At 35.5% G+C, this 22,340-nt stretch overlaps 1 protein-coding gene across 1 annotated transcript in view; it reads left to right on the forward strand.

Moving 5' to 3' along the window:
* Positions 1-11,343: 11,343 nt before the first annotated feature.
* Positions 11,344-22,340, forward strand: part of LOC127557109 (ADP-ribosylation factor-like protein 13B) — a 61,535-nt gene continuing 50,538 nt past the window's right edge. The window contains 3 exon segments of the mRNA XM_051990559.1: positions 11,344-11,426; positions 21,051-21,121; positions 21,734-21,775. Coding sequence (XP_051846519.1) covers positions 11,344-11,426; positions 21,051-21,121; positions 21,734-21,775 — 196 coding nt within the window.

Consider the following 22,340-nt stretch of genomic DNA (forward strand, 5'->3'; position numbering starts at 1 on the left):
GCCAGCATGCCTTTATTTCAGGAGGCCCAGGAATCCCATTCTAAATACCATCAGGCTGCTTGAGCTTTGCGTTTATAATTTGGCATTACAAAAGAGGAAGCTATGAGCATAGTAAAAAGCTGTACAGCTTGCCTTCCTTTCCACACTCCTACACTGCCTCCAGGGAAGAACCCTCGTGGTTTGAGACCCAATGAAATCTGGCAAATGGATGTGACCCATTATAAATCTTTCGGTCGTCTGTCTTTTATCCATGTTGTGGTAGACACCTTTTCAGGATTCACTTTTGCCATACCAGCAGCAAAAGAGACAGCCCGAGTGGTCACTGAATTCCTCACACAAGCATTAGCCATTATGGGTGTGCCACAAGCAATAAAAACAGACAATGGTCCTGCATACACCTCCAAACATTTTGCACACTTTTGTGCACAGTATAAGATTTTACACACTGGCATACCCTTTAACCCTCAAGGACAGGCAATAGTAGAGAGGAGAAACAGAGATATTAAGACGCTGCTCCAAAAACAAAAGAAAGGGGGAGCCACAGGTAATCCTAGAGAACTTCTAAATCTAGCACTTTACACTATTAACTTCTTGATTTTTGACAAAGATGCACTGGGTCCGGCAGACAGGTTTTATAACCCACCGGAAGGGCAGTGTCCAGTGCGAGCAGCTCCACTATCTTTAGATAATCACCAGGTGATATGGAGAGACCCAGAAAGTGGTGAATGGAAGGGACCAGATAGGCTAACTGCTTGGGGGAGAGGGTTTGCTTGTATGTCTACAGGTGGAGAAGGAATCAGATGGGTGCCAACGAGCCGTATTCGCCTTGTCAGTCTCAGAGAGACGGAGCAGACTCTTCAAATGAAGGAGAAGACCCAAGAAACATTGGGTGGTTCTGTTGCTGATTGTGCTCACCATTGAAAGAGCGTGGCAGTTATGGCATTTGACTCATGGACAAAGAAAATCATTGGACTTCAAAACCCTCAGAAATCATTGGATTCTCTGAGACATTAGATTGTTGTAGGACTTTAAATCCCTCAGGAATCATCAGATTCTTTGAGACATAAGACTTGAAAGCCCTCAGGAATCATTGGATTTTCTGAGAAATGATAAGACTGTTACAGGACTTCAAAATCTGTTGGAATCATTGGATTCCCTAAGACATAAAAAGACTTTTGCTGGACTTCAAAAACTTGGGGGGAATCATTGGATTCCCTGATATGTGAAGCAATGGACAATAGATTGGTTTTGGATTATCTCTTGGCTGCTGAAGAAGGTGTATGTGTGACTGCTGTTTACATACTCTCCTTCTAGGACTTCTGGCAATCTTTTACAACACAATGTTGATTTATATTGTTTGTTATACCATTACTTGGGTGTATAATTCATATTTGTTACACCACATCAAGCCTGCACAGACTGTGGGGAGAGTCATCACTAATAGCCTCTGCATTGTTGCTATGTGCTTGTGTAATACTTCCCATGCTGATGGGTTTGTGCATAATAAGACCCTTCAGCCCAGAAACCTGCTAGCAACCCCCACTTCCCTTTGGTGCTTTTCATCTCCCTTCCTGAGATGTCAGGGAGAGCGTGTTTTAGTATTTTCACTTTCCTTCCTGAGAAGTCAGGGGGGTTGTGATCACCTCCTTTTTGGTGCTTTCACCTCCTTTCTCGAGGAGTCAGGGAGGGTGTGATCACCTCTCCTTGGGGGCTCTGACCTCCCTGAGGAGTCAGGGATGGCATGATCACCTGTGTTCTAAAACAAAAGAAAGCGGGAGATGTAATGGGCTGAGGCTTGAGTTGATGCACTGAGGTCCCAAGCACATGAGGCTAAATAGTAATTAGACCATACTCTATTAATATATAAGCTTGGAGAAAGAATGGCCCCTGCCCACTCTTTGTGCACGTCCTGATGTGTTGTATAGGAAATGACGATTTTGGTGGGTGGAGGCAGGGGAGTGGAAAAGGGGAAGGAGAGACTGCTTGCATTTGCCATTGCGACGGCGCTTTCAGCTCAGAGTCCCCTCTGTTAGCTGGCTTCCTGTCGCAGCTGCCTATATTGCTATCACAATCTTTCTTGCCCATATTGCTATCACAACCCTTATTCACCTCTTCACTTCAATAAAGATTGAAGATTTTTCCTTTAACCTGAATTCCTGACTCCGGCTGATTTTAAATACGCGGTCATTACAGGCATCCATTCAATTTTCAGTTTCTAGCCACTACAAACAGGGCTGCCACAAACATTTTGTCACATACAGGTCCCTTTCCCTTCTTTAGTATTTCTTTGGGATATAAGCCCAGAAGTAACACTGCTGGATCAAAGGGTATGCACAGTTTGATGACTTTTTGGGCATAATTCCAGATTGCTCTCCAGAATGGTTGGATTCATTTACAACTCCACCAACAATGCATCAGTGTCCCAGTTTTCCCGCATCCCCTCCAACCAAAAGCCAAATTCTCTAACAATATCTTAACATAAGACGATGTAGACCCATAAAAAGTGTGAGCCTTTTTCAGATCTTTGATAATTTCTAGATTAAATGGAGTGTGTTTTCTTTTTTTCTTGACCTGAAGAGTCAAACTCTGTAATCGTAGGGTACATTTCTATTTTTAAATCAGATATATCTTGTCCTTCCTCTTTAGTTTTAATTAGTGCTCTTTGTAATCATGTCATAAGGGGTGGACAAAGCTGCCGCATGGGTGGTGCTAATTTTGTCACTCCCCTCCCACTTCTCCTCCTCCCTCCACCTCCAAAGGGGAAATTGAAGGGGAAGAGTCATGAGATGGGGAATGCCCTAATGGCTTCTGCTGTGAAACACCACACTCCTTAATTTCACCAGCACTGTATTTAATTCCTTTCTTGTCTAATTCTTCATGTTTTTCAGCTGCTTTATCAGTACCATCCCCCTCCTGCTTTTTCTTTTTCCTTATTCTAAAACTAAAAGCCAATTATATTATGTTGTATATATAGAATATTTCTTCATGAATTTAATCAGGACCATTATCATTGTAATATTCAATTAGTTGCTCTCCTACTAATTCCCACATATATGGTTCTAATTTTTCTTTCTTAGAGAACCACTTTAATGTTTCTAAGAGTCCAATAATCTGCTTCTAAGTTACAATTAAATCTTGGTTTTTTATTAGCTTAATTATGCATTCCACATACTTCCCCTGGGGTGGGGAATGAATGCTTTTTTCTAATCATTTGCCCCATTTCAGCCAAAACACTAATTTAGCCCTTACTAAAGTTTCCTGCTTGTCTATTTTTGTATTCACTCTATTTCTAGATCATAGTGACTAGTTGATCCTCTAGGATTCTCTAAATATACCATCATATCATCTGGAAAGAGTGATAATTTGGTTTCCTTATTCCCTACTCTAATTCCTTTAATATATTGTTCTTCTCTTATTGCTAAAGCTAACATTTGTAATATACAATACTCAATAGTAATGGTGACAGGGGGCAACTTTGTTTCACCCCTGATCTTATTGGAAATGTGTCTAGTTTAAGCTCATTACATCATATGATGCTTGTTGATGTTTTTAGATAGATGCTATTGATTATCTTAAGGAAAACTCCCTTTATTCCTATGCTCTCTAATGTTTTTAATTTTGTTTTTTATTTTAAAAAGTCTGCCAGTCTGACTTCCTGTTCCCAGTTCTTGTATATCCTATACAATTACATCATAATGTATATTATGATGTACATATGCATAACAAATATGTGTGAATTAGAGAAATATTACATCACCATGCTAAGTACTAAGTATATGTAAACTAGATAACATTGCCTCATCAATTCCTCTGAGTTAACACCTTGTTTCAAGTACACTTCTCCAGAGTTCTGGCTCTCTACATTGATATGACATTTTTTAATTTTTTCATTATAATTCAAAGAGGCTTTGGTTTATCTCTCTCTGCTTCACCTTAGTATTCTTTAGTTCCTATCTTTTATTACAATTTTCTTCATTATGTTTAACCTCTTTCCCCCCTTTTAAACTTATTCTTTGTAAAATTTGAAATCACAGCAGCAATTTATGTTGCTTTTTTAAAGTTAATAACTTTAAACTTAAATAACATAAAGAATTCCATGTTTAATTTTTTAATCAGTCCTTTAATCAGTCACTATTTTGTGATTCTTATTCTTTGAATGCAATGAGACTGTAAAGTACTCTTGCTGTAGAACTGTTGTGCAGAGCATTGCTGCTTCTATTACATAGTATTTCTGGGTAGAAAGTAATTTCAGGAGAATGCAAAGGAATACCCATCATACAAAAGTAAATGATATTTTTTGCTTTCAGTTTTACATTTTATGCATGCACACTATGTTTACTGGTGATAAGAAATGAATCTTCTACTACAATTAGAAAGGCTAGTGGAAATTTTCAATTAGTCTGATGAATCCAGTCAGATTGATTAGCAAGAGTCCTTGGGAATTAGATCAGATCCCAAAGAAATCTGTCCAAAAGTCCCAAAAAGAACAAATACATTTTCTCATTTTACATACTACTAAAGTGAAATTTTGGTCAACCAACCATTGCCAGGAATCACGTCATTCTAGAAGGTATTTTTCAGAGAACCGAAGGGTCATTCCTTTAAGATCTAAAAATATATTTTAGATTTAACCATTTTTCCTAAGTACATTATGAATCTATTTCTTTTTTTTTTTTTTTTTCACATTTAGTAGCAACTAAACTTTATTTCCTGTTCCACCCACTTGGCCAAAACACAATTTTTTTAAAATAACTTTTTATTGATAGAACGCATGCCAGGGTAATTTTTTACAGCATTATCCCTTGCTTTCACTTCTGTTCCGATTTTTCCCCTCCCTCCCTCCACCCCTTCCCCCAGATGGCAAGCAGTCATTTACATGTTGAATGGGTTACAGTATATCCTAGATACAATATATGTGTGCAGAACCGAACAGTTTTCTTGTTGCACAGGGAGAATTGAATTCAGAAGATATAAATAACCCAGGAAGAAAAACAAAAATGCAAGCAGTTTATATTCATTTCCCAGTGTTCTTTCTCTGGGTGTAGCTGCTTCTGTCCATCTTTGATCAATTAAAGCTCTCTTTATCGAAGAGATCCACTTCCATCAGAATACATCCTCAAACAGTATCGTTGTTGAGGTATATAATGATCTCCTGGTCCTGCTCATTTCACTTAGCATCAGTTCATGTAAATCTCGCCAGTCCTCTCTGTATTCATCCTGCTGGTCATTCCTTACAGAACAATAATATTCCATAACATTCATATACCACAATTTACTCAACCATTCTCCAATTGATGGACATCCTTTCATTTTCCAGCTTCTAGCCACTACAAACAGGGCTGCCACAAACATTTTGGCACATACAGGTCCCTTTCCTTTCTTTAGTATCTCTTTGGGGTATAAGCCCAGTAGAAACACTGCTGGATCAAAGGCTATGAATCTATTTCTTAAATATGGTATCCAATTTCTGACTTTGTTGAATAGAGGAAGCAAAATGCATCGTAATTTACTATTTTTGGTTGCTTGAGATTTTTTTTTTTTATTATTAGTTATTATGATGTACTGTAGTTTTAACTGTTGATATAGATGTTGCTGTTTAGGACACAGGGTTAAAATAGTATAGACTTCAGTCAGAATAGAAGCAATATCGTAACTACTCTTCCTGTGTAGTTTGAGCTGGGCTTTTCTTTAAAAGAGTTTGAGACTTTTCTTAAGACCTTGCTGGCTTAGGGAAAGAAGAATCCATACTTTTGACTTCATTTCTTTGTTACCTGAGTACAAAGCACCCTGAGGATATGGGATGGGGATGGAGTAGTGATAAGTAATTCCTCAGATTATTGACTAGTAGAGGGCCAGATAGTGGGGAAACTCTGAGTGAAATATAAGACTCTTCAGCCCAGCCAGGGAACCTCCTGATAGTGTCTGGTTTGGCTCTCATCTCCCCTTTGGGGGTGTCTCATCTCCTCTCTGCGGGGGGTGGGGTGACTTCCTGAGAAGTCAGGGGGTAGTGACAATCTGTGTTTTACATGAAGCAGAGATAGAAACGTTTAGCAAGGAGACATCTACAAAACAATAGCAAGTTGATTATGTGGCCCTGCATGTGCAGTGTCCTATAGTTGGTGCATGCCTAGTATAATTAACACATATGCAGTATGCTACAGTGATGCAAGTGTACTAGGGGATTTAAGGCTAAGAGAACTTGAAATAAATGGACTCCATGCTTGAGTGTGGGTTCCTGCCTCTTCACTCTTCTCCCAAAATGAAGGATTCAATCAGGTACTGAGATTCTATAGAGAGCTAGTCTGGACATTCCATTGGCTGGTAGATTATGTTGCATTAACTCAAAGAATTCTCAATGCTTATCCTTGTTGAATATTCTTCCCTTACTATGGTTAAGCAAAATTCTGTGAATTGCTGAATGACCTATGAATGTCTCAGTTTTTTTTTTTTTAAACAGTATCTAATGTCAAACATGCCCTCCATAGACTACATGTAGGCCCTAAACAGATTAAAATGGAATTAGCAAAAAATTAATAGCATAAATGAAAATATAATAACATATGGATGGTATTAATGTGTTTTCTTTTCTTTTCTTTTCTTTTCTTTTCTTTTCTTTTCTTTTCTTTTCTTTTCTTTTCTTTTCTTTTCTTTTCTTTTCTTTTTTGCTGAGGCAATTGGGGTTAAGTGACTTGCCCAGATCACACAGTTAGGAAATGTTAAGTGTCTGAGGCCAGATTTGAATTCAGGTCCTCCTGACTTCAGGGCTGGTGATCTATCCATTAATGTGTGTTTTTCTAATTACATTTTTCTAAGCCGCTGTGTGGCCCATGGATATATTTCTGTATGATTTAGCAGATCCTATATCTATTTGAATTTGATGCCACTGATTTACAATATCAAATCTAGACTACAAGGGGACTGGCCCTAGTTAAGCTCAACCAGAATATTATGAAACTTGCCTTCTAGAAAATGTTCCAGCTTTGGGGAAATCTTGTTTTTCACAAAGGTGCTATACTTTTTATACTCCCTGACAATGCTTACTTCAGAACTCTCTAATTCTAATCCACATTTAGTGGATAGGGATTTATCTTATGCCTGTAATATTACAGGCTTTAGAACTGGAAAAGACCTTAAAGATGCTCTCTTCCAAACAACTCACTTTACATGAAAGGTTTGACTCAAACCTAGTATGTTTTGTGTGATGCTACTCATGTGGAGGGAGGCATGATAGCTGATTGATGGAGAACAGTCTAATATTTATGCTCATAAGGGACTTAGTAAGTTGATTTCAAAGGCTCTTAGGACAGATAGAAAGATGGACAATGCTTCTGAAAGGAAAGAGAAAAATACTTTTAATGGCAGTTCTTATGATACATAGAATATTTGTTTTAAGCAAGATCATTTTGCCTCCCCAGGAATGATCAGAGATTTCTTTTTCCTACCTATAGAGCTCAATCACCATTGTTTATTTTTCTGGTGTATGCTAATTTGTAAAATATTTCTAATTTCTGATTGTTTTACTTGGATAAATCAGTTTATATGATATTGACTTTTTGTGATGGTTTGATGGGAAGAGGCTAAAATGACAAAGCACTATAAGATAAAAATTATCAAGTGATCAAAATTGCTTCTGTTCAGAAACTATTATCTCTCTCTCTCTCTCACTCTGTCTCTCTGTCTCTGTGTGTGTGTGTGTGTGTGTTTGAGCAGTAGCAGATAACTACTGATGTTTGATTTCTGTCTCTATTTCTATCTATCTACTTATCACACACATGCACATTTTTTTAGGTTTGCCTAATTTTTCTACTCTTTGTGGGTCTTGGTCTCAGAATCTATAAAACTGCTTTGAAGTATTTTTATAGGCCAGAGCTCTGAACTTGAAACAAAGGATTCTTACAAGGTCCTAAGTCAGTGGAATTGATAAAGATAATAGTTATCTAATTTAGCATAGTTTAGTATGATTGATTTAATCCTACAAGGAGATGTTATGGGCCAGAACTTGAAACAAGGTACTAAATGGAGTTGAGGAGACAATGGTTAAATCTAGTTTAGCATTGATTTAATCCTACAACAAATAATGGTTTCCTACTGATATAACGATAGGTTTGTACTCAGTGTGTAGGATGTAAGCTAGAAGCCTCAGCCAGGGAGATTCAGAGATTCAGAGACAAGTGGACAGAAGACTGGAGGCTGGAGGCTGGAGCATAAAACCTTGGATTCAGACAGATTCATCCCATCTCACACCACCTTGGTGGCAGGCTCTCCTCCTTTGCTTCTCCACTGAAACCAAGACTCTGGAAGGCCTCCAGAAAAGTAGCTGAGCCCCAAGAGAAGGAGAAAGGACTTTGAAGGAGACTATAAAGGATTTGGACTTTAACCCCTGCCTACTTGTGTGGTGATTACTGAACTGAAACTAAGGCTGCTGCCTCCAGAGACCCCAAGAAAACCTTAACAGAGAACATTACATTGTAGAGAGAACATTACAAAGTACCACCTCTGAAAAAATATTGTTTGACCTCAGGGGAAAATTTTAGGGGAAATCTCCTAATTTCTCAGTGGCTCAAACAACTTTCTATAAGTCCACAAGTTACAGAGTAGAAGCTCTGTAGTGGCTAAGAGGAGCTTTCTGACTGAGAGAGAAAAGACTTTTTAATCAAAATAGCAGAGTGAAAGGCCACAAACCATACAAAAGATAGAGAAGTCCAAAAGAGAAGGAAAAGAAACTTAAAGACACCCACAACAATCACAAACACATACATAATAAAAAACTAACTATAACAGAAAATGAGTAAAGTCAAGAAAAACATAACAATAAAGAACAACTGAAACAATTAAAGTATTAGAAACAATGCAGGTAAGTAGACATAAAATATGCTCATATGGATGAGTGGTGTATTTAAAGAAATTAGACAAGAACTAATAAGGATAAGAAAATCACAAATCCAAACAAAAAACAGAAATTAAAGAGAGCAAAAAAAATCATAAAATTCTAGTTAGAATTAAAAGATACCAAAAAAAAAATTGTGGAAGAGATTAAAGGAGAAAAATGGTTAATATAAAGAGCATAAAAAGAAAATCTGAATCAGCAGAATAAAACAATAGAAAAGGTAAGGCCTGAATTTCATATAAGAAAGCAAGGAGGCATAGAATATCAATGAATCTATTGGTGAGTTAGAAATCATGCCAACTCATGACATACTTGAGCTGCCCTTCCATTTAGGTGTAAGCTCTTTTAGGTTGCTTCATTTGTAATCAGAATGCTAATATAAATATAATTAATTTCTTTCAATAGTAAATCAATTTCTTTCAATAGTAAATCAATTCAGGTTGTTTGATATGTAACTCATACATATAATTTACTTACAGTAAAAGTAAAGGCTAAATAATGTTTTAGATGTTCTCAAAACTGAATTCCTGCTCATTTTACTGATGAGGAACTAAGGCAAACAGGGCTAAATGACTAAATGACAGCTAGTAAATGTTTGAGATGAGATGAGATGAGTTCTGATTCCGAATGCAGTGCTCTATCCATTGTGTCAACTTGGGTCATGCATGTATATGGGTGTGTGTGTGTGTGTGTGTGTGTAAGTATATGTATATATACATACATACATATATGTACATGTGTATATACAAATACACACATATAAAAAGTCAAAGGAAAGAAAATGAGGGAAGAAGGGAATATTCATGACCCTTCTATAAGTTTTCACTGACTACTTAGATAATTCCCTAGGAAAAAAAATAGCCACATCTCATTTGAGATGAGAACAGTGTAAGATCTGAAAGAATGTAGAGGAATATGGTTAGGAGATGATGTAGCTGTGGCTGTGGAGAATAGGAAGGAGAGCAGAGATTATTTAATGTAGTAAAAAACAATAAAAAAAAATTCTCTTGGGAGTATGACTATTTACTGGTAACACAATGGCTGAGGTCTTTCTTCTTACCTCTGATCACCTTAGAAATGGAAAAAACAAACAAACAAACAACTTTTGTTTGTCATTTGTCATTTACCACTGTACTTTCTAAGATTGATTTTCTTTTTCTAAATTAGTTCAATAGTGTCATCTAAAGGCACATTATTACTTGACATCAGAGTGTATAGTGGGATTGCCTTTAAGGATTTTGCATTTCATAGACTATGCTAGGATTTTGCAATCTTAGAATGAAAGGTTAAAAATCCCTTCTGGGAACTACTAATTTATAATTAAATTTAATGAAGAACTCCCTCTCTCTCTCTCTTTTCCTTTTTACTGTCTGTCTTTCTCTCTCTCTCTCTTTTTTCCTTTTTACTGTCTGTCTTTCTGTCTCTGTCTCTGTCTCTGTCTCTCTCTCTCTCTGTCTCTCTAATTTATTATTAAGTTTAATAACTGTCTCTGTGTCTCTGTCACTGTGTCTTTCTGTCTGTCTCTTTCTTTCACTGTTGGTCTCTCTCAGAATAACTTGAAATCACAGAGCGGGAATAGATCTCTCTTGGAAGAATGAGTAGCATGATACTTCTGATTTTAAATCAGGCCCCCAGATAATAAACTCTGCCTCTATTACCTAAAGGAAAGAAATGTTCCACAACAACATAGAAAATTAAATATTTTTTAGAATAAAGATATTGTCTTTTTCATGAATATAATTAAGAGAATTGTTAACATAAAAACACCTGAGATTGTTTTGGACTAAAAGTTTAATGAGTCAATAGTATAATATAACAGACAAAAAATAATAATGCAAGCTTGAAATTCATTGAGAAACTTAATAGACAGGAAAGAAATAAGGAATATAGTCTGTTAGGAAATGCCTAGCTAGGGTTTTACACAACAGAAGCCCTATCAAAAGGGATACTCGCCTTATATGGTAGTACATTACACTCTTCCACCCCTCCTCCTAAACTGCGTTCTTTTCCCTGTTGTCCTCTTGGACTATGGGGGCGGAGCTACGGTCGCCAGCTACCCAGAGGCCTTTAGCTTTAGGACACCGGAGCAAACATTAGCTCACGAGATTGGGCGAGGCTTTGGAAGGCCTATAAATAATGGTATAGGGACAACCCTTCAGTCACAGAGTAGTGGCCTTGGATGTTGGCTCTGTCCTTATGCTTTCTCGCTGATGATTGGAGCTTCTCCATCCGTCTTGCCCCCACTCTCCCCCCCTGTTTTCCGGGGGGCAAAAATTATCTTTTGTTTCTCCAAGACCACCTTCCCACATCCGCCCGGTATTGATTCCAGGGGATACCTTTTTCAATTTCGATATTGATTCACTGGCCTTGCCTTTTTTTTTTTTCCCCACCTTGGGTGGGATCCTTTAAATCCAAAATCCGTAGGCCTCTAGCACCAACTCCCTGTCCTAGAGGAGATGGCTGGAATCAGTCGCTGTAAATTATTCAGTTTCTTGACTGCTTGTTTCCCATGCAAGAAAAATTATCAAGTCCCACTAAGGTAGGAAAGAGGGAAGGCTAGGAGTCTAGCCCCGTACCCGTGGGGTCTGCTTTAAACGTGTTCCTTGGGGTGGGTGTGGATGGGGCTCGTGACATAGGTTTTCTTAAATTCTTGCTTTGTTTTCCCACTTTTCTCTCTTTGAGGAAAACCCGGAACCATGAAGGGGGAAAATCTAGTTTCTTAAAGAAATGACGATTCAAATTTTTGCTGATTGCAGTATTGTAGAGAAAAGAAATGTTTTTTAGTTCCTCGAAATTGTAATCCATTTGAATTTGGAGGTTCCTTCTGTACTGGGGGAAAATTCGAAAAGAGAGTCAAAGAAATGGAATAAACTTTTTAATTAAATATTTCTACCTCTCGTTTTGTTTTCAAAATTTTGAATAACTTCCACTATACATGTCTGAATAGACACTGATATATCTCGACTAAGACTTCAGTTTTCTGTATTTTAGATCTCATATCAAACTAAAATTTCTTATAATTACAGTGAGCCCATATAGTGTAAAAAGATCATGTGAATTAACTTATTAGTTACCTAGAGAAAATGTTGTCTAAACAGAAAATTGTAGTAGAGATAGTCTGCAACTACCTATAACTAACGTTTATTTTCTTTACACAGAAATTTTGGAACCAAATTGAGTTGTACTTATGGAAGTGAATTTTCAAAAGAATTGTAAACATATTAAGAAAAATATATTTTAGATTGACATTTACATTAGTTTGTGCTATTTATATTACTTTAGTTTTCTAATATGTCCTCCCTCATTTCCCTACCCCTTGAACAGTCTAAAACAAAAAAGAATGCACATGACAAATATGGAAATATGTTTAAAAGAATTACATATATTTAACCTATATGATATTGCTTACTGTCTTAGGTTGGAGGAGTAAGGGAAGGAGGCAGAAAAATTTGGGATGTTGAAAACTCTGTACAGGTATTTGGGGGAAAATACTATTTTAAAAATAAAGCAAAAAAAAAAAAAGAATTTTAAAAGAAACATAAAAAACCTAGCTAACACATCTAAATCATCTGCTTGTATATGCTATGCCCCTTCCACAATATTGCTCTCTACCGCTTCAAAGGAGAGGGATACAAGGGAATTATTTTTCTCTCTTCCCTGGGGTTTAAGCTTGGTGATAATTACTTTTAAGTACTATTTTAAATTTTTAAATTTAATAGCTTTAATGAGATTGATTTCTGCCTTTTGATGTTTTGGTGTGCTATAGATTCTGATTTTTATAGCTTCTGATTTGATTTCATTCTTTCCTGAACCCTTATTTTCACATTAAATAGTGATTTTTCTTTGTTTTTAAAAAGGGAAAAAAAAAATCAAGTAGAGGTTTTTTTTTTTTTTTTCCCCCTAGCTGTATATAGAATACTATTAGTATTTTCCCCACAATTTTCCTGAAAGGCCATCATACCATTAATGTAAACTTACTCTTCCCCTGTCAGGAAGAAGATGGAACCAATTATTCGAACTATCCTGTTTGTATAGAGTGATTTTTAAGAGTGGAATTTTTTATTAACCTCCATTGTCTATCCCCCAACTTATAGGCATCTTTAAACAGCCTTTGAGATATTAATTAGCATGTCTTTAAGAGAGGTCTAGGACCTGATTTGGCTCCATCTCGATCCCTCCCTTTGAGCTACCACAATCCTCTCTTGTCCTGAGAAACTTTCAAGGCTGTATTTCTCTTGTAAAAAATCTGCTCATGATGAAGATCTTTGCTAAGTCCTTTTTAGGACTAAGCCTGCTATAAGGTTTTGTAACTTGGAGGGGTAGTTCTCTGTCACCTTAAAATTTTGGGACTGTGTGTGTTTAAATTGGAATTCTGATTCTAAAGTTGTATGAAAGAATTGTATGAAGTAATAATCACTGTTAACTGGTGAGTCCTAAAACTGTGAACTTGTTTAATCTGGTTATAAGATGTGTGTGCATTACTCTGTAATATTGAAATATTAGTGTTGAAAATTTAAATTAATATTTAAACAAAGTTCTTTCTGGTTAATACTCAAACCAAACACGTTTCTATAAGGTGTTATGTTGCTTTCTAAATTGTATATTGTGAAATTTGTAAAACTATGTTTTAAAATTCTGCCAGCCCCAAATTATTTAGTTATCACCTTTGTTCTGAATTTTAGAATCATCTGGTTTCTCCTTTCAATGAAAAGCTGAATGTTGGCTGAATTTCATCTTAGTAAATATTAACTGATGAATTAATGAACTGTGATATTTTAGAACTGGGATAAGTTATTTTCTTTTGTTATCTGAAATTGATGATTTAAAAACTTAAAATTTCCTACTGTATGTAGGAAGGAAAGATACATGAAACTTTTATTTAGACTGTTTTATTTTCAGATCAGTTGGGGGAAGTAAAAGAAAAAAAATCAAATTGAACCATTCTTACTATAAGAAAGGTGCTAGCCTTAGGAAATAAGCTACTATGGAAGATGAAATTTCCAAACAAGAAATAAAAAACAGGTAACAATTTGGCTGTCATTTCCAAAAATTCTTGATTAGAAATTTTGATAGTTATCTGAAATTAGTTATTGCATAATTTCATGGTTTTATTTTAGATAGTTGAGCATTTTAGATTACGTGAGCATAATCCATCTTCCTATGGCTGTGAAGTGCCCTGACCTGGGCTCTTACCCTTACCCTTACCCTTTCACAGAGTGGGTGAGGTATCAAAAATATAGCTTATAAAAGCCTTAAGAATACTTGGGGTAGGCAGATAGAAACAACAAGCTCAGACCTTTTCTTCTATTTTTTTTTTTAAGGGAATAGCTTATGTTTACACGATGTTAATATCTGAATTTGTTTTTATTTTTCAAGTCTGTGGATTTTTTAAGAGCAAAATCATTTCTGATAACATCTACTTAGATAAAATGTTGTATTAAAAGGTTTTACTGTTTAGCAATCCAAGGAACTTCTAAGAAAAGCTTGTTAGATTTTTTTTTTTTTTAGTTTTGATTAACTGCAAGTTCTTTGAAAATGATTACTTTTGACATAGTTAACATTTGTGTTCAGCAAACTGTTTAACATTTATTTAGTGTATAGTGTTGACAGAACCTGTATTTTTCTGTTTTTTTTTTTTTTTTTCTCCTGGTTTGGCCTATGCCCCCTGCCCAGAGCCAGGAAACAAGAGATCCTTCTCTTTAAGTTCATCTGCATGTGAAAAGAAAATATGGCATAAGAATGTCTGCTGTCATATCAGTTCTGATACTATTAAGTTATGTACAATGATTTGTAAGCTTTCTTTTTTGCATCTGATATGGGGACTTGGTTGTTTGAAAGAAAATCTCTATTCTTCTGCATTTTGAATTTGGGTATAATTGTTTTATTGTCCATTAAGTCAAGAATCCAGCGTTAAGAGAAATGCAATGGTATCTCAAGAGAGTTGCCATCCTGAACTATTACAGTTGAATTTTTATATCTGGGCAAGAGCAGGTAGAACAATGTTGGTCTCTGCTTAAGGTTGGATCCTTCTGACTCAGTTTCTCAGTTTTGTTTCTTTGAATAGGAATATTTCTTACCTAATTACTCCCGAGTCTGGCAATGGGATGGAATTTATTATTTTAATTCACAACTGAAGACAAATAATTAAGGACGCTTTGCCTTGTAATCATGTCCCTGCTTTTCTCTCTCAGTGATAATCTCCATATTCAGAGCAAGTGGTCAACTTTGAAGTCATGAGCAAAATGCAATCTTACTGTTTTATTTCTGAAAATGTGTGGTCATTAGATAAATGACTTTTCCATCATTGGGTACTTGAATATTTGGTGTAGTCATTTGCCTGTTAGAGATATATATTATTAGAAATATAATTTATAAGACCTTTGATTCTTGCAAAATGTAAGGACATTTAGCTACTGATGCAACTGTTTGTAATCTGCTATTCTCATGCAGTGTGACATAGAGAGTTTTGTGCAAACAACTTTTAAAGAAAATGTAACTTAGAGTTGTTTTTTTTGTTACATCAGTGTAGAAGTCAATTTTAAGCTAATGTGGGAGGGAATAACATTTATTTGTCCTGTGTGTTCTTTGGCGCAAACATAAATAATTTATTTGATATGCATAGACCAAGTTATAGGAAATCAGCTTGCTGATACAATTTCTTACTCCTCCAATTCTCTTATATTGCATCTTACAATAGGCCCTGGCAAAGAGGTGATATACTCTTTCCTCCCCTGTCTCCAGTCTGGGTAGTTTTAAACATGTTCAGGTCAGCTAATAATACCTGAGACAAGCTGGGAGAAATCTCTTATGCCTACATCAGGCTACAAAGAATACCCTGCAGTCTCTTATGATTTATATTTTCATCAATCACAAGCTAGGAGAAACTTTTAGACAGGATTATCAGAAATGCTGAAAGACTGAAATTTTGTGCCCAAATGACTCCTGAAAGTGCCATTAAACTCCTCTTCTAAAACCTGTTCAGAGGAGGGATAGTTGGGAAAAAATTGGCAGGGAGGTTTTATTCATATACTTCATATAGAAGTTTTGAATCATTCTCTATCTCAGTGTCCTGCTTTTGACAGGAAATTCTAATGCCTGTTAAGGAACACCTTTGTTAGTCTGTTGGATTTCCCCTTTCTGAAAATTGCTTTTGAGTTAAATACAACCTCATCTCCCCAAGTAGTGTCCTTCATCAGGATCATGGATACACTTTTTGCTTTGCACTTCACTTCTAATTAACATCCCAGCTTTAAATGGGTCTTTTGCTCTTAAGTAGACTTTGGTGGAGATCTTTGGAGACTTTCCCTTCCCCTCATGCTTTTAATTGTTATGTTTATTTAAAACCTTATTTCAGACACTATCTACGCCTGTGAGGAAACATTTCTGAAGGCTCTATTGAGAAAAATGCCTCCCATTGAAGACCTGCCTACCCAATCTGTCATTCTCTATATCCAAATCCTAGGTCCTTTTGAATAATTAGGCACGTATATCCTTGGACACCCAAGTAATTCCTTCCCTGTTGGTAATGATTCTCTCCCTAAATTCTGTTTGTTAGGTTTGTTTTGTTCTAGGCTTTGGTCAGTTCATATGATTAGCATTACACATCTCTACTGACCAACTTCAGGGATCTGACTCCTGCCCACCCTCAAGCTCAGCACCCTCCAAATTGGAACCCTGTAGTATGAATCAGCTTTGCACCCACTCTCAGCAGGAAATAGTTTCAGAAGAGAAGATCAACATAACATTCCTCAAAAGACTTTGAGACCCTCTTGTTTGGGGAGAAACAGACTGTGTGTTATTATGAATGGACCCCAGCAAAAAGCTGTTTAGATTCAGTGTCTGAATGAGCCCTGAGTAAAGAAGAAACTGACCTTGTGCTATTTTCCACTATTGTGTCCTGGCAATTAATTTTGTTCCCATAAGAAGTCATCAAACTTTGATCATTGTATTTCATTTCCAGCCTCTATACTTGTTAAGTATAGCTGGTATCTATGGATTTAGCCTCCAAAACAGCCTGAGAAAAGTCAATATTGTCTCCTGAACTCCATACGGGTTAGGGACAACAACTCCACACTTTTTGAAAGATTCCTTTAGTAAATCAAAGAGTGGGGAATGTGAGCTTACTCTCTTCCCTTGTCAGGAAGAAGCCCATTTGGCTCTTATCTAGCTCTTACATTCCCAAACTATCCTGTCTGTATAGAGTGATTTGTAAGGTCGGAACTCTTTTGTCAACCTCCATTGTCTATCCCCCAAATTCTGGGCATTTTTAAATTACCTTCAAAATATTGATTAGCATAAATTTTAGACAAGTCTAAGAGCTGATATGCCAGGTATTTCATCTAGCTCCTTGATCTTCCATCTGAACTATCAAATTCTTCCCTAGTCCTTAAAAAAACACCAAGGCTGTATGCTCATAATGAAGATTGTTGTTAAGCCTTTTCAGGACTATGAGGTTTCCCCTTCCTCTTCTCTATCTCTGTCTCTTTCCCCATCACAGTATCCTTTAATGGTGTCTTTTTCTCTTACTATAGAGCTAATTCTGGTTAGTCTGCTAAACTTCTCGGTGGATTTAAACTCCTTTTCTTAATAATGATAATCCTATTGCTCTTCCAACTCTGTTTAATATTGGCCACTTATTTTGTCTATAACCTCTCCTCTTAGGTAAATCTTTTAGCAAAAAGATTGATCTGTATAGTTTTGTCACATATTTATTTTTAACTAGGAATTGCTTACCCTCATCACCAACATCATGAATCCTTGGGGATTGTTTGAAGCATTACTGGGAAAAGCTAAGTCATTCACAGTTGATCATTGTACAATATTGATGTTTTGTGTATAATGTTGTTCTGGTTCTGCTTTCTTCACCTTCCATCAGTTCCTGGAAGTCTTTCCAGGTTTTTCTGAAGGCACCCTGCTTATTTCTTTTAGCACAAAAATACTCCATTACAATCATATAGCACAACTTGTTCAACTATTCCCCAGCTGATGGGCATTCCCTCAATTTTTACTTCTTTGCCACCATAAAAAGAACTGCCATAAATATTTTTTTGTATTTTTTCTCTATTTTTAAGGAAAATAGGTTCTTTTTCCTATTTAAAAAAAAAATCTCTTTGTGATACAGACATAGAAGTGGTACTGCTGTATCAAACCATATGTACAATTTTAGAGCCCTTTAACAGTTCCAAAATTTTTTTCTGAAATGTTTAGATCACTTCATAACTCTGCCAATAGTTAGACCAGGGTTTCTTGAAATTGGCCTCAGTCATCTCATTGTTGAGAAGAGCCAAGTCCATCAGAATTGATCTTTGTATAATCTTCTTGTTGCTGAGAACAAAAATCTCCTTGTTCTGCTCATTTCATTTAGCATGAGTTCATATAAGTCTCTTAAGGCCTCTCTGAAATTGCCCAGCTGATCATTTCTTATAGAATAATAATATTCATTAACATTCATATACCATAACTTATTCAGCCATTCATCAGTTGGAAACTGGAAACTCAGTTTCCAGTTTCTTGACATTACAAAAAGGGCTGCCACAAAAATTTTCATACATGGGTCCCTTTTCCTTCTTTTTATGATGTCTTTGGGATATAAACCCAGTAGAAACACTGCTGAATCAAAAGGTACGCAGTTTGACAGCACTTGGGGATAATTCCAAATTGTTCTCCAGAATAGTTGGATAAGTTCACAAGTCCACCAACAATGAATTAGTGCCCCCGTTTTCTCACATCCACTCTGACATTATTCATTATCTTTTCCTGTCATTTTAGCTACTCTGAGCAAGGGTGTAATGGTATCTCAGAGTTGTCTTAATTTGCATTTCTGTGGTGACTAGATTTCTTCATCTAAAAATTATCTGTTCATATCCTTTGACCATTTATCCATTGGAGAATGGCTTGAATTCTTATATATTTGAGTCAATTCTCTATATGTTTTAGAAATGAGGCTTTTATCTGAAATACTGGCTCTAAATTTTTTCCCCCTATTTATTGCTAACTTTCTAATCCTGTCTCTGTATTGGTTTTGTTTTGTTTGTTTGTACAAAAACATTCTAAACTCAATATAATCAAATATAATATAATTTTGTGTCCAATAATGATCTCTATTTCTTCTTTGGCCACAAATTCCTTCCTTCTTCATGGATCTGAGAGGTAAATTATACTTTGTTCTTCTAATTTATTTATAATATCACTCTTTATGTCTAAATCATGAACCCATTTCAACCTTGTCTTGGTATACAGTATTAAGTGTGGGTGAATGCCCAGTTTCTGCCATACTAATGTCTCATTTTTCCAGCAGTTTTTGTCAAATAGTGAGTTCTTATTCCAAAAGCTGGGGTCTTTGAGTTTATCAAACACTAGATTACTATAGTCATTGAATGCTTTGTCCTGTGAACCTAATCTATTTCATTGATTGACTATTCTATTTCTTAGAAAACCAGAAACAAATGATTTTGATGATTGCTACTTTATAATATTGTTTTAGGTCTGGTACTAGGCCACCTTTATTTGCATTTTTTCAATAATTCCCTTGAAATTTTTGAACTTTTGTTTTTTCAAATGGAAGAACAAATTCTTATAATTTTTTATATAAAAGAAATTTTATAATTTGTAATTTTATATAATTTTATAATATGTAAAATTTCTCATATAAAAGAAATTTGTTATTTTTTCTAGATCTGTAAAATAATTTCTTGGAAATTTGATTGGCATAGCACTGAATATGTAGATTAATTTAGGTAGCATTGTCATTTTTATTATATTTGCTTGGCCTACTCATGAGTTTTTGCTATTTTTCCAGTTGATTAGATCTGACTTTATTTATGTGGAATGTGTTTTTGTTGTTTTGTTCATATAGTTTCTGACTTTACCTTGGGAGGTAGACTCATAGATATTTTATATTATCTACAATTAATTTAAAGAGAATTTCTCTTTGCATCTCTTGCTGCTGGAATAGTTTCTAGTAGTTTTTTATTTGATTCTCTAGGATTCTCTTAAGTATACCGTCATATCATCTGCAAAGAGTGATAATTTGGTTTCCTTATTACCTACTCCTGTAGGAATCGTGGGGATACAAATATAAGAAACAAACAAATTCTACCCTCAAGAAGCTTACATTCAAATAAGAAAAGAACATTTTGAGGAGTGGTGTTTTGGTAAGGGAACACTCCAAAAGGGTGGCAATAGTCCTAGATCATTTTCTTTCCAAGAGTGGTTGTGCTTCTTTGACTACTGTTTCCAGAGCAGGAATTATAAGGAGGATAAGAGAAATTAGAAGAATAGTGAAGAGAATGAGGAGAGGGGAGTTTTATCTTAAGCAAAATATGACAGTTGATGGGAGTCGTCACAGCAGTGGTAATGAGTCTGGTTGGGCTATAGTGAATGCTAATCATGAGAAATCTAGGGTTTCACAGACATGACAAGACAATCACTGGGAAGTAGCTTTTCCTTTTAACCATGTCCTATTTTCAGGGTATTAGTACCTTGTTTAAACAGACCATGTTGGAATGTTTCCCTTACAAGTTAGTGTTCTGGTAGGTGATTCAGGAATGCCAAGTACATTTATTATACATATTAAACATTTTGGGACAGTACACTGTTACAGAAGAATACTAAAATTGGAGTCTCGAGAGTTAAGTTTGGATCCTGCCTTCAAAATAGAATAGCTTTGTCCTGGACTCTCTTTCCTTTTTGTACTATCTCTTAGGAAACTTATAAGCCTCCATGAATTCAATTATTTTTACACAGATTGCTTTCAGATATAAAAATCAAGGGTCTCTTGAGCTCTAATTCCATGTCATCAATGTTATAATGTTATAACTTTCAAACTGGAAGTCCATAGATATCCCAAACTTAAAATGTACAAAATAAACACAAATATCTTCTCACTTAGCCTTCTTTTCAATTTATTTCTATTTAGGGCACCAGAACTCTTTCAGTCACTTAGGCTCACAATTATCATTTGGTTTTGTTGTTATTTTTTATTTGCTCTTTTGAATTATTTATTACATTATTTTCCTGTAATTCATATTGCTTATCTGAAAATGACAACCTTAAAAATGATTTAAATTAAATAAATATTAATATTAAATATTAGATTAAATTAAAATATTTTAATATGTAAATTCATTGTAACCTAAAGTGATTGTTACGTGATTTTTCAAAGGAAAGTTACTCTTCTTATGTTGGGGCTTGAAAATGCAGAAAAAACTGACACAGCCAGAGTTCTCAAGGGAGGTAAGCTGTGGATATTTTTATAATTGTTAGTTTTATAATCCTTAATTCTGATTAGCTACTTCTTACAGTTTTTCCCCCATACAGTTTAGGCCACCAAATGGTTACTATCTTTTAACATGTTTTGCCCTTTTTTATCTCTGTGGATATTCACAGATATTCCATTTCCCCTACACCTAACAAAATTTTTTCTGTTTTATGAAGACTTTTCTGATCTCAGTCACTGCCCCATAACTAATCTTATTCCCATAAAATTTGACCTTACTGATCATTACATATCTTGCATTTTGATTATTTATATATGTCTGATTAAAATTTTAAGTTCTTTTAAGAATGGTGTCATTTTTCATTTCAGCATTCTTTGCACTAGAATTACACAATTGCACAAGTTATATACCCTTAATTAAATTTTCTTGAATGGTATTGAAGTGACTCTTCCAGAATCATTGTGTTTAAAAGTTAGTTGTGGAACTTGCAACAATTTTTTTTGTTGTTGTTATGGAAATAATGTAGTGAATGGTGGCTAGATTCATAGGTTAATATTGAGAGCCTATTTAACCCCTAATATGGCTGAATTAGAGTATGAATACTTAGAACTGTATCTTTTATTCCCAGAACATAAGGGCCATGCAGTCTAAGAATAAGTGGGGAGAGAAGGTATAAAAACCTGTATACGTTTCTTAAGTAACCATTAACACATCCTGAGCCTTAGCATTTTGGCGAGGGGGGAGGGGAGGGGGGGTGGCGGCAAGCTGACTCCTTCCTCTTCCCTTTCCTTGTGGGATGTTTTTATCCAAAGTTATATCCTTCCTCCAATAGATGGATCCTTTTGATAAAATTGTGAAAGAGAGTGATCTGTGGTCTAGCATGGTATCTTGCACAGAGGTGCTTAATACCATTTACTGAAGCCTTTAAATATTTTACTTGTCTACAGTGTTTGTTTGGAAAAACACTGGCATAAAGAAAACAGCACTGAATTTGGAACTAAAAAATCAGATTTTTAGTCATAGTTTTACCACTAACTTTTACCACTAAATCATATAGCTTTGGATAAATTGCTTTCCTTATACTGGACCTTCATTCTAATTTGTAAAATGAGGGGATTGGACCAAGTGATCTCTAAGAACACTTCTAGCTTTAAAAATTTGTGATTTTGTAAAAAAATAAATACCTCCCCTTTCCTGACCCCAGGAATCTTTTTATTTTAATTTTTGCCAATTCC

This window comes from Antechinus flavipes, chromosome 3, assembly GCF_016432865.1.
Source record: "Antechinus flavipes isolate AdamAnt ecotype Samford, QLD, Australia chromosome 3, AdamAnt_v2, whole genome shotgun sequence".
NCBI lineage: Eukaryota > Metazoa > Chordata > Mammalia > Dasyuromorphia > Dasyuridae > Antechinus > Antechinus flavipes.